The sequence below is a fragment of the Bos grunniens genome, chromosome 13 (genome assembly GCF_055505025.1).
Source record: "Bos grunniens cultivar Pamir isolate PY7600 chromosome 13, Bosgru_T2T1.0, whole genome shotgun sequence".
In the NCBI taxonomy this organism is placed as follows: Eukaryota; Metazoa; Chordata; class Mammalia; order Artiodactyla; family Bovidae; genus Bos; species Bos grunniens.
Window position 1 is genome coordinate 21,306,824 of NC_141177.1, and position 15,505 is coordinate 21,322,328.

At 49.4% G+C, this 15,505-nt stretch overlaps 1 protein-coding gene across 1 annotated transcript in view; it reads right to left on the reverse strand.

Annotated features, from left to right (window-relative positions):
* The window catches only part of EFCAB8 (EF-hand calcium binding domain 8), a 52,231-nt gene extending 37,082 nt beyond the window's left edge, over positions 1-15,149 (reverse strand). Inside the window, 6 exon segments of the mRNA XM_086332382.1 lie at positions 748-883; positions 1,354-1,457; positions 2,990-3,108; positions 8,304-8,472; positions 11,004-11,055; positions 14,931-15,149. Coding sequence (XP_086188508.1) covers positions 748-883; positions 1,354-1,457; positions 2,990-3,108; positions 8,304-8,472; positions 11,004-11,055; positions 14,931-15,019 — 669 coding nt within the window. The 5' untranslated portion in view covers positions 15,020-15,149.
* Between the last annotated feature and the right edge of the window lie 356 nt (positions 15,150-15,505).

Genomic DNA, 15,505 nt, shown 5'->3' on the forward strand with positions numbered 1-15,505 from the left:
GGCAATGCCAAGTCCACAGCGGGTGTTCCTGAGCGTTTTATCATTCACCGCACTGGGCTGGGAGCCGACGGCTCAGACGACCGTGATGATGACAATGTCAGCTTATGTTGGTCAGGTGTTTACTGTGTACCTTGCCCTACTCCAAGCACCAGGCATGGGTTATGTCATGAAATTCTCCTGGCAGCCCTGTGTGTAGGGGGTACTATTACTAAGCCTACTTGACAGATGGGGAAACTGCTACATGGAGGGCGCTGTAGTCACTTCCGGGGTCACACAGCTGAGAGATGCTGCAGTCAGGCAGCATCTACGCCTGGCAGTTGGGCTCCAAGGCCCATGTTCATAGTCACTGTGACTTCCTCCCTGGTCCAAGCAGAAGATTTGAACCAGCAGGACTTGGTGGTGGAGTGGGTGGGACAGGGACAGGAGGTTGATCACAAGAACCTTGGTGGATGGTGATGCCATTCACTGCCTTGGGGGTACAGGACAAGGAAGTTTGGTGGACAAGGTAGGCTACAATTACAGTCAATTTGGACCAAGTGGGTTTAGGGTGTCTGTTGGGCATACAAGTGCAGTGGACATCCAGGTGGAATCCTAGTCTCAGAAGAGAAGCGTGAGGCTCATGGCCCCACAGGAAAGCCAGACCTGCCCCCAAGAGCAAGCACGGATGCCTAGCCCACAGGCCCAGAGGAGGAGCCTGCTGGGCGTGAAGGCAGAGGCTCTTCAACCACCCGTGTGGGCCCCGCTCACCCTGAAGGAGCTGGTCAGCATGAAGGATTCCGACCAGAACTGCAGGATGCCGTCCTTGGTGACAGTCAGGAAATGGCCAATCTTCTTGAGCCGCTGGACTAAGAACTCCACTTTCACGATCTCACACCCATGATTCCTGTGGAAGGTGATGAGAGGGGAGCCCAGGCCAAAGCGGAAAAATGCCCAGAGGACAGACAAGCTTCCCACACCGGTACCCCGAGAAGCTCGCTCCTTGAGATGCGGGCTCTGCCTCTCCCCCAGGGGACTGTCACCACTAACAATGGTGGGCAGAAAGGAAAGAGACCCACGAATGATGCTGGGGTGATGCGGGGACCCCAGAGTCAGAAGTTTAACCTGTGAAATAGTGAGTCAGCTCCCTCATGATGGGACAGGCCAGACAAGATAGGGAATAGATGTTCTTTTAAGGGAAAAACAGCCCACGGAAGGCAAGTAGAGTGGGCTTGTGATGAAAACTGCAAAATAAAAGTGTATCCAGCCACAACTCTAGTGCTTAGAGATGGAGAGGGGGCTCAGGAAGGGGCGCGGGTGCAGGCCGGCCCCAGCCTTGTCCAGACACACCCTTCAGCCCAGGGAGAGGCTCCTTACAGGGGGATGATCCTCATGGGAAGGTGGAAGCGTAGGCGGTACTGGCCCCTCATCATTTTCTCCTTCCCCTGGAACTCGCGCATCACGTAGTCCACGTACTCCTGCTGCCTCGGGAAGAAGCGCCAGCAGGTGGGTGTCGGCCAAACCAAGCACCGGCTTCCAGGGCCTTCCCCTTCTCCCCAGCCCCTTCCAAGGGTCTCTGGGAGCCCCTGGAGGCTCTGGTGGAGGGAGGCCACCAAGCACTGGTGCTGTTCTTGGATCTACACTGTGCAGAGGGCCTATTTGCACATGTAAGTGAAGACGGCACAACAGTACCTCCCACCTTATCTCATTCTGTAAGCAAATGATCCTCACCTCGCTCCACAGCTGGCATCTCCTCAGAGTCCCTTCATTCCTCCCACTGTACAGATAATAAGACTGAGGCCCACATAAGTATAGATGCGTTGCCCCAGCTCATATGTCAAGTCAATAGCAGAGAAGCACCCGTAAGCCACAAGGGCACCTCTAGGCTCTATTGAGCAGCCTCATGAAAATACGGCCAAGGCCAGAGCGGACCACCAGGTGAAGCCGTAACAAGAGACAGGGAGCTATGAAGAAAGATCATGGTGTAGATGACAGAGTGCTAGAAACATGTTTGTTATAGAATGTTAAGAGAAATGGGCAGTGGAGGTTCAAGAAGGAAGGGACATATGTATACTCATGACTGATCCACATTGTTGTGTGGCAGAAACCAACACAACGTTGAAAAGCAATTATCTTCCAATTAAAAGTAAATTTAAAAAAAGAAATGAAAGCAAAAACCGCATATAAAAACAGAATGCACATCCATGCTTGGGGGGAGGTGTGACAGAGCTGACTACACATGGACTCTTGGAGGAAAATCCCTAGGTCTGAAGACTGACTCAGCTAAAGTAACTCTGTAAGCTCGGGCCAGTTTATTCTTCTCTTGCCTCAGTTTCCCAGTCTGTCAAATAGAGGTACGTTACCAGCACCTACCCCGTAGGGTTCCTGCGAGGTTTGAGTATAATGATATTTAGACTGCTTAGGTCTATATCGGCTACAAATGCCAGTTGGCGTTGTCAGCATGGCTACATCAATACATCAGACTGATTTTTTCTGTACTTTACTGTGTTCTGCATTGTTAAATGTTGTATATGCTCATTGTAGAACATTTAAAATTGGGGCAGGAAGTAGCGTTATTATAAATATGCTCTAAAACTCTGACATTTTGTGATTTAACAGGCACTGTTAAATGAGTGAGCATCAAGGGCCAGGAGATGGTTGTGGCACTGGCGGGAACCCCCTTAGCCAAATGGGAGGCCGGTGTGCAGGAGCGTTACATGACAGCTGGAGGCCTCTGCTGCTCACCACTGGGGGCATAGCCGGCCTCATGCAGGGGTCACCAGCCTTTGTTACACACTCTCCTGTCCCCCCGAGGGGAACAAGCTGCAACGAGTCCAGCTCTCAGGAGTCTCAACAGGGCCCCCTTGAAGACTCCAAGTGTTCCCTCTACCCAGAAAGTCCCCCAGAATCTGCCCCCCAGATCCTCAGCCCTCCTTGTGCCCCTCTGACCAGCCACGGCCCATGCCTCCCAGCCTCCCCCAGCTCTCTGAGGCAGCAGGGGCGCCCTCCTCACCCAGGTGATGAAGCCGTTACAGTTCAAGTCCACCTTCAAAAACAGCGCCTCCAGCATCTCTTCTGACATATTGCTCAGAATCTTCTTCACAGCCTTAATGAAAGTTTTCATGTCCAGGGCTTCAAGAAAGAGAAGGGAGAACACCATCCTCTTCATTGCAAGTCCCCTGGCCCCATCACCAGCCACAGTGTTCCTGGACTTCTGGGTGTTGGGGGGCGGGGGGTTGGGCACACAGAGGGTCACGCTGCTGGGTCATCTTTTCCATCTTATCTGTTCAACATTCAATCACCCACAAATCCTGGCTCCACACCTGCTGCATGAGAGCACTGTGGTGGCCCCAGGGCAGTGAGGGGGGACGGGTACTAAAAAAGATCAGATCCAAGATCAGATCCCATTTCTGAGCAAATAAGACAGACCAGGCACTGAGACAAAGAAAACTGATGAAAACTCATAAATAAATAAATAGGAAAGGAGAAAAACTTCAACAATGGCAACAAAGAGACATAAATAAATCCAAAGCTATAGAGGGACAAGAGATGTGCATCTTTTAGAGGCAATTAAAATGCGACGTTGGGCTGGAGAGAAAGATGGAAAGGGGAGAGAAGCAAGGAACAGAAGGACAAGAACCAAATCCTTTTCCCCTGCTGGGTTTTGTGGCTACAAGGAAATCTGTCTGCAGATGGGTCAATTACTCCTGTCTAGGTTTTTAAAAAATAATCACGGTCTTTAAAAAGCGCACTCTATGGGGTGCTCCCTGCTGGTCCAGCTCCCAGTGCAGGGGGCCTCGATTTGATCACTGGTCAGGGAACTAGATCCCACATACCGCAAGTAAAGATACCCAGTGCCACAGCTAAGACACACTGCAGCCAAAAAAATAAATAGAAACATTTATTTAAGTGCTTCTAAAAAGCACTTAAAAAAGCACTTCAGGCCGAGGTGGAACTCTCACCTAGGCCTGAAGGCTCTTCTCTAGGACCTTACCTCCCACCACTGTCCCTTTCATTCTCTGCTGCAGCCACCATGTCACCTCAAGGCCTTTGTGCTGCCTGGTTCCTCCACAGGGAAGCCTTTTCCCAGAGACTCTCTAAGGAGGTGGCACACCACCCTGCCTGGTTCTGCTGCCCCCTGACCTTCCTCATTACCACCCTGGCCGTGAGCTCAGGGAGTACAGGGCTAAGCCTGATCCCTCCATGACCGAGTCCTTACGTGAAGCAGATGTTTGTTCCCTGAGTGTTTCCTTCAGCCCTGGGGGATGTGATGATGATGACTGAGTACCAGTATCATCTGAGTTTATTCACACTGACTGGCTGATGGTGGCAGGGGGTGGGGGGTGGGGGCTGGGGGGCAGGGCATGAGGAAACTGTGACACAAAGAGGTGGGCTGTGAGCCCAAGGTCACATAGCTGGTGAGTGGTGGCACCGAGCCATTCCCAGCAATCTGGGGTCATGCTCTCACCCTGCTCCGTGCTCCTCATGAAACAACCAGCTCTGTGCTACAGTGACAACTGTCATCGCTTATGGCTAGATTGAGGAACAAATGAAAGGCTGAACGAAAGGTGCCGTGCTTAAAGAAAGATCCAGCCTGCTCATCTGAAGTGATTGCCAAGAGCTTTACACGTTTGAGTGACACGTAACGGTCCCTCTGTGTATCAGACAGACGTCAGCCCACGAGCTCAGAGCCATCCCCTCGGGGAAGAGCTGGCAGTCAAAATGCCTTTGTGCAGAATTAATGAACAAACTCCTCTTGACAGCACTACAGGGAGAGTCCTTTCACTGCTGTTTAAGAACCTATATATATTGTTCACTGCCGTATTATTTTCATATTCTTCTCCTTAAAAACAGCTAACATTCAGAAAACTAAGATCATGGCATCTGGTCCCATCACTTCATGGGAAATAGATGGGGAAACAATGGAAACAGTGTCAGACTTTATTTTTCTGGGCTCCAAAATCACTGCAGATGGTGATTGCAGCCATGAAATTAAAAGACACTTACTCCTTGGAAAGAAGGTTATGACCAACCTAGAGAGCATATTACAAAGTGAGACATTACTTTGTTAACAAAGGTCCGTCTGGTCAAGGCTATGGTGTTTGCAGTGGTCATGTATGGATGTGAGAGTTGGACTATAAAGAAGAATAGAAGAATTATAATAGAAGACTATAATAGAAGAATTGGACTGAGTGCCAAAGAATTGACGCTTTTGAACCGTGGTGTTGGAGAAGACTCTTGAGAGTCCCTTGGACTGTAAGGAGATCCAACCAGTCCATTCTAAAGGAGATCAGTCCTGGGTGTTCATTGGAAGGACTGATGTTGAAGCTGAAACTCCAATACTTTGGCCACCTGATGCGAAGAGCTGACTCATTTGAAAAGACCCTGATGCTGGGAAAGAGTGAGGGCAGGAGGAGAAGGGGACGACAGAGGATGAGATGGTTGGATGGCATCACCGACTCAATGGACATGGGTTTGGGTGGACTCCAGGAGTTGGTGATGGACAGGCAGGCCTGGCGTGCTGCGGTTCATGGGGTCGCAAAGAGTGGGACATGACTGAGCGACTGAACTGAACTGAAAAAAACTGTTGAATATAAGAAGAGACTAGACACAAAGGTGTCCTGGAAAGGATGGGTACACTGTGGGAACCAGTCAGGTCCCCTGCACATTGCTGCTAAAAAGAAACACTCACCCAAGCTCACACGTATAATGAACAAATGGTTCATTAATAGCTCTTGTGGTCCAGTGGTCAAGAATCTACCTTGCAACACAGGGGACATGGGTTCAATCCTTGGTTGGGGAACTAAGATTCCACCAGCCGAGGAGCAACGAGGCCCACATGCTGCAACTCCTGAAGGCTGCGTGCTCTGAAGCCCATCTGACACCACTTGAGAGAGTCTGTGTGCCGCCAGGAAAGATCCTGCATGACTCAACTAAGACCTGACACAGCTAAATAAATACACAATTTTTAAAAATAGCTCTTGGAGCACAAAAGTGAAAATATCATGTCCCTGGGGAGGGAGGGAGGGAGGGAGGGAGGGAATGAGAGTCGCTCAGTCGTGTCCAACTCTTTGCGACCCTATGGATTGTATGTAGCCTGCCAGGCTCTTCTGTCCAGACAAGAATACTGGAGTGGGTTGCCATTTCCTTCTCCAGGGGATCTTCCTGACCCAGGGATCGAACACAGGTCTCCTGCATTGCAGGCAGATTCTTTACCATCTGAGCCACCAGGGAAGCCTGGCTACCCTTAATACATTCCCTAGGATCAGCATTGTAAAAATACTGTTATTTTTACTGTTATTGTTAAAAAAAAATAGTAGTCTACTTCAAAAATAGGGAGAGGTGATGGCACTTTTTAAATTTTGACCTGTGTGAATATATCACCTGTTCAAAACAAAATGCAATAAAACCTGTGGCCAAAACTGTGATTGTCGGGTCCTCCAAGACAGGGGTGGCGCCTCCTGGCCGCCAAACACCAACACCCAAAGAGCTCAGAGGAGGAAGCATCTCAGCTTCAGGTCAGACACAAACGGTCCCTCCCCAGCCTCACTCTGCTCTTTATAAACAGGCCATTTGTTACCCTTCCTGCCCACATCACAGTGTGGCTGTCAAACTCAAACTGACGGGGCAAGTAGCCATGGCCCCAGCATTGGTGCTCCGAGTCTACTGGATAGAAATAAAGATGCCTTAAAGAACTCCAGTAGGAATAATAAGTAAGCTTTATGTGTATTTTCCCAAGGGGAAAATTCAAGCTCTGAAAAGAAAAAAAACAAACAAACAAAAACTTATGTACAAAGGATGTTCTTCACAATGTTATTTAAACTTGGTAAAAATCTAAAAGTTGGGGACTTCCCTGGTGGTCCAGTAGTTAAGAATCCTTCTTGCAATGCAGGGGACATGGGTTCAGTGCCTGGTCAGGGAACTAATATCCCATATGTCGTAAGCCCATGCACTGCAACTGCTGAGACTGTGTACTCCAGGATCTGTGTGCTCCACGGACCCTCTAGTGCACACCACTAGAGGGTCCATGCACCGCCAGGAAAGATCCCGTATGAGGCAACAGAGACGCCAAGAGCCACAACAAATAAACAAATGTTTAAAAAAAAACTAAATGTTTCATTTAGGGAAATGGCTTAGTCAACCAGTGGAGCCCTTGCATTCACTGCTAATGATGGTTCAGCAGATCACATAACATATGAAAAAAAAAACTCTTAAGAAATTAACATTAAGAGAAAAAGGAGGGTGTGAAATTAAAGTATGGTTACAGACATGTGAAAACACACGTAGTCATCTGGGGCAAAGAGACTGAAGGTGACCCAGACCTCCTAGCATTCACACCCCGCTGAGTGTGGTGGAACCTACGCTTCTGACCAACGGAAGACGGCAAAGGTGACAGGCTATATGCGACTGTGTGCGCAGGACTATGTGATGGCAGCTCACCTCATGCTGATTTTCTACCTCCCTGCCTGGCTTGAGTGTTGAAGTCAGCCTTGTTGGTGAGTCCCAGAGGGCCAGGAACCGGGCAGCTCTAAGAGCTGAAGACAGTTGCCCTCCAATAGCCAGGACAAAATGAGAGCCCTTCGTCCTGTAGCTTCAAGAAACTGAATTCAGCCAACAACCTGCATAAACTTAGAAGTGGATCTTTCACAAGGACTTCCCTGATGGTTCAGTGGCTAAGACTCCACACCTCCCAAGGCAGGGGGCCTGGGTTCGATCGCTGGTCAGAGAACTAGATCCCACATGTCCCAACTAAAGATCTCAGGTGCTGCAGCTGAGAGTTCACACGCCTCAGCTAAAGATCCCAAATGCCACAACTAAGACCCAGTATAGCCTAATAAATAAATAAAATATTTTTTTTAAAAAAAGAAGTGAATCCTTCCCAATCAAGCCTAGTTGATACTGCAGCCCCAGCTGACTCCTTGATCACAGCCTAGTGAGACCCTGAGCAGAGGAGCCAGCTAAACTCTGCCCAGATTCCTGACTCACTGAAATGGTGAGATAGTAAACGTGGGCTGATTTAAGCCATGAATTCTGTAGAAATACCGTTACACAGCAATAGACAGGAAGTCATGCATATGAAATTGTTCAGTGCAAACATGCTGAAATGCTGACAGTGGTTACCTAAGTGTCTAGATCAGGGGTATTTTTTCCCTCGGTCCCAAATAGCCTCTACTGGGCTTACAATACTCACAGAGCATAATGATGAAAAGTTTTAAAGGACATACAGGATGCAAAAATGCTTATGCAGCCTGCACCCTCTGCCCAGGCTGGGTCCTGGGTCCCACCCTATGCAGAGGCCAAAGGCTGGGCCCATGACATAGCCTCACCTCCAGTTGAGTTGACCTCACTTTGAAACGTCTTCTCCATCTCAGCCAGGTGTGCCTCAGTGAACAGCTGAGATTCATACTGGAAGTCAGACGTCTGGCTAACAGAGATGGATGGTGCTGGGGAGCTGAGACCCTCTTTGCTCTTCCTGGGTCCACCTGCGAAGGACACCTGGAACGCAGATGATGACAAGAACCAGGCTCTGAGAGGGGTGACTTCCAGAGCCGAACAGCTTTAAGCACATCTATTGAAAGAGAACATCTGTGGGGTACGTAGTGTTATGGTGTGTTACTTACTGATGCAAACAAGTAGGTCTGAGCCACTTTTAGCCCTAAGAAGTCCAAGGAAGGTTTGACTGCATCCCCTGACTCTGGGGAGTTAACTGTTGCTCCTCTTTTACAGATGTGCTGTGATTGAGGCTTAGAGGTTAGTGCCCACAGCCAAGATCCCACCTCACACATCACAGGACTCTAATTTATAAGGTGCTTCAGTTTGGTATCTATATAGTTCCACATCTTCAGTGGTCGGAATTCAAGACCCCAAGGAGTCCAGCTCCATCTTCCACAGCTATCACGATCTTGTCCTGACCAGACCAGACACGCCAGGTCAGATCAGATCACCTGCACACACAGCCCAGCTCACGTAGTCCCTGCCATCAGGGACTCTCAGCTTCTTCCTCCTCCTGCTCACCTTCCCACATCCCCTACCTAGCCTTCCCCAGCCCTCCACAACACTTCTGCTCTGCAGCCCCTACACGAGACTCATTTTGACACTTAGCACATTGTTTCAGGTTACTGGAGGCTCAGGTCATCAAAGGCTGCCTCTCCCAGAAGACTCCAGGTGTGGACTATGTGATAACTGTTGAGTGTTGCCCACTGAAATACACTGCTCTGGGTGCTGGGCAGTCAAGGAGACATCGGTCCAGAAAGTCAAAGACAAGCAGAGGTTGGATTACTCACTCTCACTATGCCAAGTGCACCAACCACAGAGCTCATCCACCTGCAAATCCAACTGTGAACTTGCCCTCATTCACTCAGGGTCTATGCACATTTGTTGAGTCCCAGACACTGTGAACACACCAGTGAACAGAGTGGAGACCTGCCTTCATGGAGCCCAGCAGACGAGCTGGTTAATTCTCTCACCAGCCATGCAGCCGCCAGATTAGACATCCCAGCACCTCTGCCTCCCTTGCATTCTTACTGACCTTCATATTGCCTCTTACTGTAATCCAGTTCCTACATCTAAACCTTCCCCTCCCCGACCCCTGGCCCAACTTAAGCCCTAGCCTTCTGCTGGGACAAGTGCTGTGCCCTTCCCCAACTGGGACCAGAGTTTGTTCTTCCCTTCCAATCCACTGCCCAACACTGGAGCCAATCTTCTTTCTGGAAGGCAAGTCTGATCATGACTTGACCCCAGCTGACGCTTTCCAGATTACTCCCATCATCCCCATCAACTCCTGAGCATGGCACTCAAAGCCCTTTGCCATGCAGCTCTGACCTGCTTCTAGTTTCATTGCACACACCCCAGCCCAGGCACACAAACTGCTCTCCACCACCCCACAATCACAGCCAACATTCCACATCTACTCGCGTCTTTCCCTATCTGCGACACAGACCATCAATTCCAGAGGTGAAGTCACACCCATTCTTCAAAGTCTGGCTCAAATGCACCTCCTCCGAGGAGCTCCTCAGTGACTTTCAGGTGAGAGTCATCACCGCCACCTCTGTGCTCCCAAATTCTTTGTTCCTATCTGCCATGCATACATGACTCCTGTGCATGCCTGTCCATACATGTAGCAGCAAGGCATGGTGGGAAACATGACGGTAGAGTCCCAGATCTCTGGACTAGGATTCTGCCTGGCTCCCAGGCTCATTTAGTGTGGGCTTATTACCTCACTTCTCTGAGCCACAGAGAGACTCTCTCTCCCTAATACCCACCTTGCAGGGTTGTAGTGAGACAAAATGACATCTGAACACACGTGAAGCCCCACCACATTGTATCACACAATCCATGAGAACTGTTATATCTCTCCATCTCACAGTGAGCTCTTTATTTATTTATTTTTGGCTGCACTGGGTCTTCCCTGCTGTACACGGCCTCTTTGTTTGGGAGCACAGGGGCCTCTCTAGTTGTGGAGCACCAGCCCTTGGGCGCATGGGCTCAGTAGTTGTGACACGCAGGTTTAGTTACCCCATGACATATGGGATCTTAGTTCCCCGACCAGGGATCCAACCAACCCACATCCCCTGCACTGAAAGGCGGATTCTTAACCACTATACCCCCAGCGAAGTACCAAAGTGGGCTCTTGGAAGGCCGGGGCATTTTAAATTTATCCTCATTTAATCTACACTAGTTGTCTTTTCCCAGCCCCACGCACACAAAGGACACTGCATACTCATCTGACTTGATAATACTCTGTACAGCCCACCCCACCGTTATCGCAACGTGGCTGGACAAAATTAAGTAGAGTCCAAGTAGATACTACAGATCGGTGACCTCAGATTTATTGCATTTGGCCCATGAAGTGCTTCAAAAGGCAAAACCAGCCTACTGCAGCTTAGACTTAAGTTATCAACATTTTGTAAATATCTAAGCTTGCAACCCCTGGTGCGGAGGCTGATAACCTGATAATCAACAGATGTGGATGCTGTCTGGCAGCTCTGGAATACCCCTCCCATTACCAACTCTGATGATTTGCTTACCTTTCGAGGCAGAGGCTTGTCTCTTAAGTCCTCAGAAGACACAGCTCTTGACCTAGAATAGGGAATCATAGTGGCTTTAACTCTGATCTTTGTAAGGACCATGCAGAGGCTGACCTAGCTGAATCACAGGAGGATGGAAAAGAAGTTAAGGTCAAGGGAGAAGGTGGCTGCCCCAGGCCTGTGGACCCCCAACTCGCATTTGACAAGCACCCCACGTCCCATTGGGGCTCCTCCAACACAGAGCTTTTCCAGAGCTTATACCTGCAAGCCTTCTTTCCGCTGATGGGAGAGCTGTCTTCCTGATGACCTGAGGCTTCTCAGGTTACTATACTCCTGGCTTCATGCCAGCAGCTTCCTAAAGGGAGTCACCCATTTTACAGAAGTAGAAAGGGCTTAGAAGGTCATGCGGGGGGTCCAACTGTAATCCACAGATTAGGGAAATAATGTCCGAGGAAAGCACGTCTCCAGAGGGTCAAAGGTTTCCATTCATCAAAGGTGGGGCAAGAAGAGCCCCTGACTCTCCACGATGGGCACCCCCACGCCCAGCCCTCGATGTCCTTGGAGGAAGGACTTCTTTAGGGAGCTGACAGGACTCCCTGCACGCAGCATGGGGGCAGGTGCGAGTGCGTGGGAGAGGTCTGTTCCATGGAGCTCTGCTCTGAGAATACAAAGGGCACACCGCCTGGGTCAAGGAACCTCCACAGAGGGTGGTAGACAGTGTTGTGTTAGGGTTATTAGGAGCATCCATCCACCCCATCAGCAAGTACCACCAGCAGGAATCAAGGGGGCACTTCAGGACGGCAGGGGGATAGCCAGGAAAGAGATGAGTCCCAGACAAGCTCGGGGGACACAGCAAATGAGTCAGTTTGGCTAGACAAAGGCCTCCTGGGTGGGAGGGGAGGAATAGTGCAAGAGGAAGGAGGAGAGAAATGGAAGCAGAATCTTAAATACCTTCACCAGGAAGTCTGAACAGGACAAAGGGCAGTTACGAAAACTCTCCAGCATACGATGTGGGGAGTGAGAAGGAGGAAGACTAGATGACCGTCCAATGGTGTCCTAACCTAAACCGTGTCTCGGTGACAGCCCAGATATAAGGACCGAAGGCGAGAGAAGAGCCAAAGGAAAGGAGACTTGGAAGCCAGGAACCAAGTAACTGAGGGAAATGCCAGAAACATTTCCAGGAAAGGAAATAATGAGGGAAAGTGGTTTAATGCACGTGATGCTGGGCTATATGATTAGAAATAAAAAGCAAGTTCCTAGAAATATGGGGACTGAAAAATGGCTACACTGAGGGGATAGAGAGAGCAGGAAAAACACACAAAAGGCAGGGTGAGTCAACTCAAGTCTGGGATGCTCCAGAGTGAGCCGCGGTGATAAGGAAGGACACTGAACACGGCGATGCAAGGTCACCAGTGAGAAAGCTGCAGAGGTGTATTCATGAGTCCATTTCTGTTAAGAATATTCCATGGAGGTGTTGGCACATGCCTAGAGAGAGAGCCTGGAAAAATATACTCCAGAAGTAATGGCAGCTATTTCTGGCAGGTGAGATCAAAGAGAATGTCTACAGTATAAAACCATGCGTTTCTCTTTATTTTTTAATTCAGAAAAGATTCATGGTAATCTTGAAGATTTAAAGAGTGAATGGTGGGTACAATTTAGTCATCTGTGAAAGCTCACAGGAATGCTGGCGGCAGCGTCGTTCACAGCATCAGGTACGGCGGACGCCTCTCAGTAGACGAATGCTGAGTAAGTCAGTGCGCCTGCACTCAGGACGCCACCCAAGGAGCCAAAGGATGAACCAGACCTTCAGCAGACGACCAGGGGGAGTTTCCAGGAGACACTCAAAACAAGAGTGCACAGAATGAGGCCAATATTTACAAAAGGATGATGAATAGGTGCGTGCTGATACATAGAATGTGCGTGTACACATACACACATCTGTAAAGAGGTCTCCCCTAAGTTACGGGGCCAAGGGCAAAAGAATACTGGTCCACACAGCAAGTCTAGTTACTTAAAATGTTCATAGATCAATATACTGTTAAATAAAACACATTCTATTCACGTGCCTCCACAAATACTTTTCATAACGACCTGGAAGGCCTCCAAGCCCTCTGTCCTGCTGCCCTCTCATTCCTGCCGGTGGGGGGGGGGGTGGAGCTTGTAAATGGTGGCATGTGGATGGCCACCGTCACCCGTACACCCACACATCCCATGCCTCCACGGCTCCGTGGCCACCGCAAGCCTAGGCAGGACTGCCCTCAAGGCATGCACTGAGCGACTTCCCTGGTGGTCCAACGGTTAGGACTCCGCACATCCAACTGCAGGGGATGCAGGTTCCATCCCTGGTTGGAGAACTAAGATCTCATATGCTGCAAGGAACAGCCAAAAAATAAAAAGAATTTTTTAAAAAGGTTTTAATGATGCACTAAGGAATAGGCCCCCAGACTCTGGAATCAGGTTCAAAGGGATTTGGGCAGGTAATTCCAATATTGAGAGCAGTGCGGGAAGAGGGGCAGTGCACCAGCAGGGCTGACCAGCCATCCTCTTAGCCCCTGGGACCTCCCTCATCTAGTACAAAGGGACATGGTCAGACAGGGGACAGAGTAGGTTGCCTGGCTCAGAACAGGGGCCTTTCTGGCCTGGGTCTAAGGGGCTCCTGTACTGTTAGTACACACAAAACTATCAGCATCATGGAGAGTAGGGGTCCAGTGTGGCAAAAAAGGTGGGCCAGGAATAAAGGAATACAAAAAGTCTGCACTAACAGAAGGCGCATGTATCATCCCGTTTATATTAAAAAGGCAAGCATGGGTTTCTCTTTTGCTTTAAAGTCTGGGTTAACAAGTAACTAAAGTCAACATCACTCATGAGGGAGCCAAAGGCCATGCCTCACGGTGTGCTGGACTCTGGACCACTGCTTCTGCACTACAAACCCATAACCTGACAATCCCAAATTGAAGGACGTTCTACTAAGTAAGTGGGCTTCACTCTTAAAAATCTTAGTGTCATGAAGGACAAAGATTAAAGGACATCAAAGGTGGCTGCAGAGAGGTAACAACTAAAGGCAATGTGTGATCTGAACTGGATCCTAGACTCGGGAAGCAAAAGGTCTCAGGGCCATTAGGACCATCAGTGAAATTTAAACATGCCTTTACATTTTTAGGTGATATTGATGTTGTTTCCTGCTTATTAGAACTGGGCAAAGGGGAGTTCTTTATACTATTCTTAAAACTACTTAAAATTTTATTATTTCAAAACTATAAGTTTTATGAGAGAAATATGAGTTTAACCAGAAGAGCGGAGCTGTTTGTGTTCAAGGACTGAGGCCACAAAAGGGAAAAAATACTGGTGGAGGACAATTAATGATACCCAAGAGCAAAGCACAAGAAGCAGAGAGAAGTACTGGCAGGAAAAGTGGATTCAGCAGGAGAGTTAAATACCCATGTAGGATGAGAGCAGATGAGAGGAAGGAGGCTGGGGTTGGGGGCGCTGGGTGGGGTGCTACAAACCTGGAAACAAGAGTGGGAGCTTAGAACTGCCACTAGGGGAGCAGGCGGGCAATCGGAGAATAACTGGTTTGCTGTTTGTAAGCATCTGTAGCAGCATGTGACTGAAGACCAAGTGCAGCTGAGAGAGGCTCAGCTCTCCTGTCTGGCCTTGAGTCTCAGAACTGACTCATCAGAAAAGACCCTGATGCTGGCAAAGATTGAAGGCAGGAAAAGGGGACAACAGAGGATGAGATGGTTGGATGGCATCACCGACTGGATGGTCAGGAGTTTGGGCAAGCTCCGGGAGATGGTGAAGGACAGGGAAGCCTGGTGTGCTGCAGTCCATAGGGTGACAGAGCTGGACACAACTGAACGACTGAATCCTGGATCTTAGGGCCCAGGGGTCCAGTGTTTTAGAGACTAACCCCAGACTCTCACTCACCCTGACCCAATATGCTCTCCCCAGTTAATACTGCTCGTTGTATTTAACGGAGACTTATTGGCTTTCAACTTCCTCCTCGACTGAGACATCTTGGCAGCCACCAAGTCCAGAGTGGCTCCTCTGTGAAGTCGCTGTGGAACTCCGAGGGCCTCCACAGACTGCGGGGCCAGTTGGCCACACTTAGAACCAGGAAAATGAGATAGAATTCCACACAGAGAACACAAAATGGAACATCAGAATCCATCCCACAAACCGTTACCACACGGCCATTTTTCATCCAATCTGAGACATTCTTGTTATTGATGAAGTTGAACGAGAGCAGACAGCCAACAGGAGCTCCAGTACTTGGAGCCAGAACAAATATGAGTGGAGGACAATCCACAGGACAAAGGCAGCACGGAGAACCCACCTGCCATGGAAACCATGGAAAATGCCAGCAAGTCTAATGATAAATGCAGAAGGCCAACTGGCCCCACAGCTGGGGGACAGGAGAAGGCACAGCAGCCCCTAACATGAGCTACACAAGCTCCAGGTCTTCATCTGGCTGCACTGGGTCTCAGCTGCAGCATGCGGGA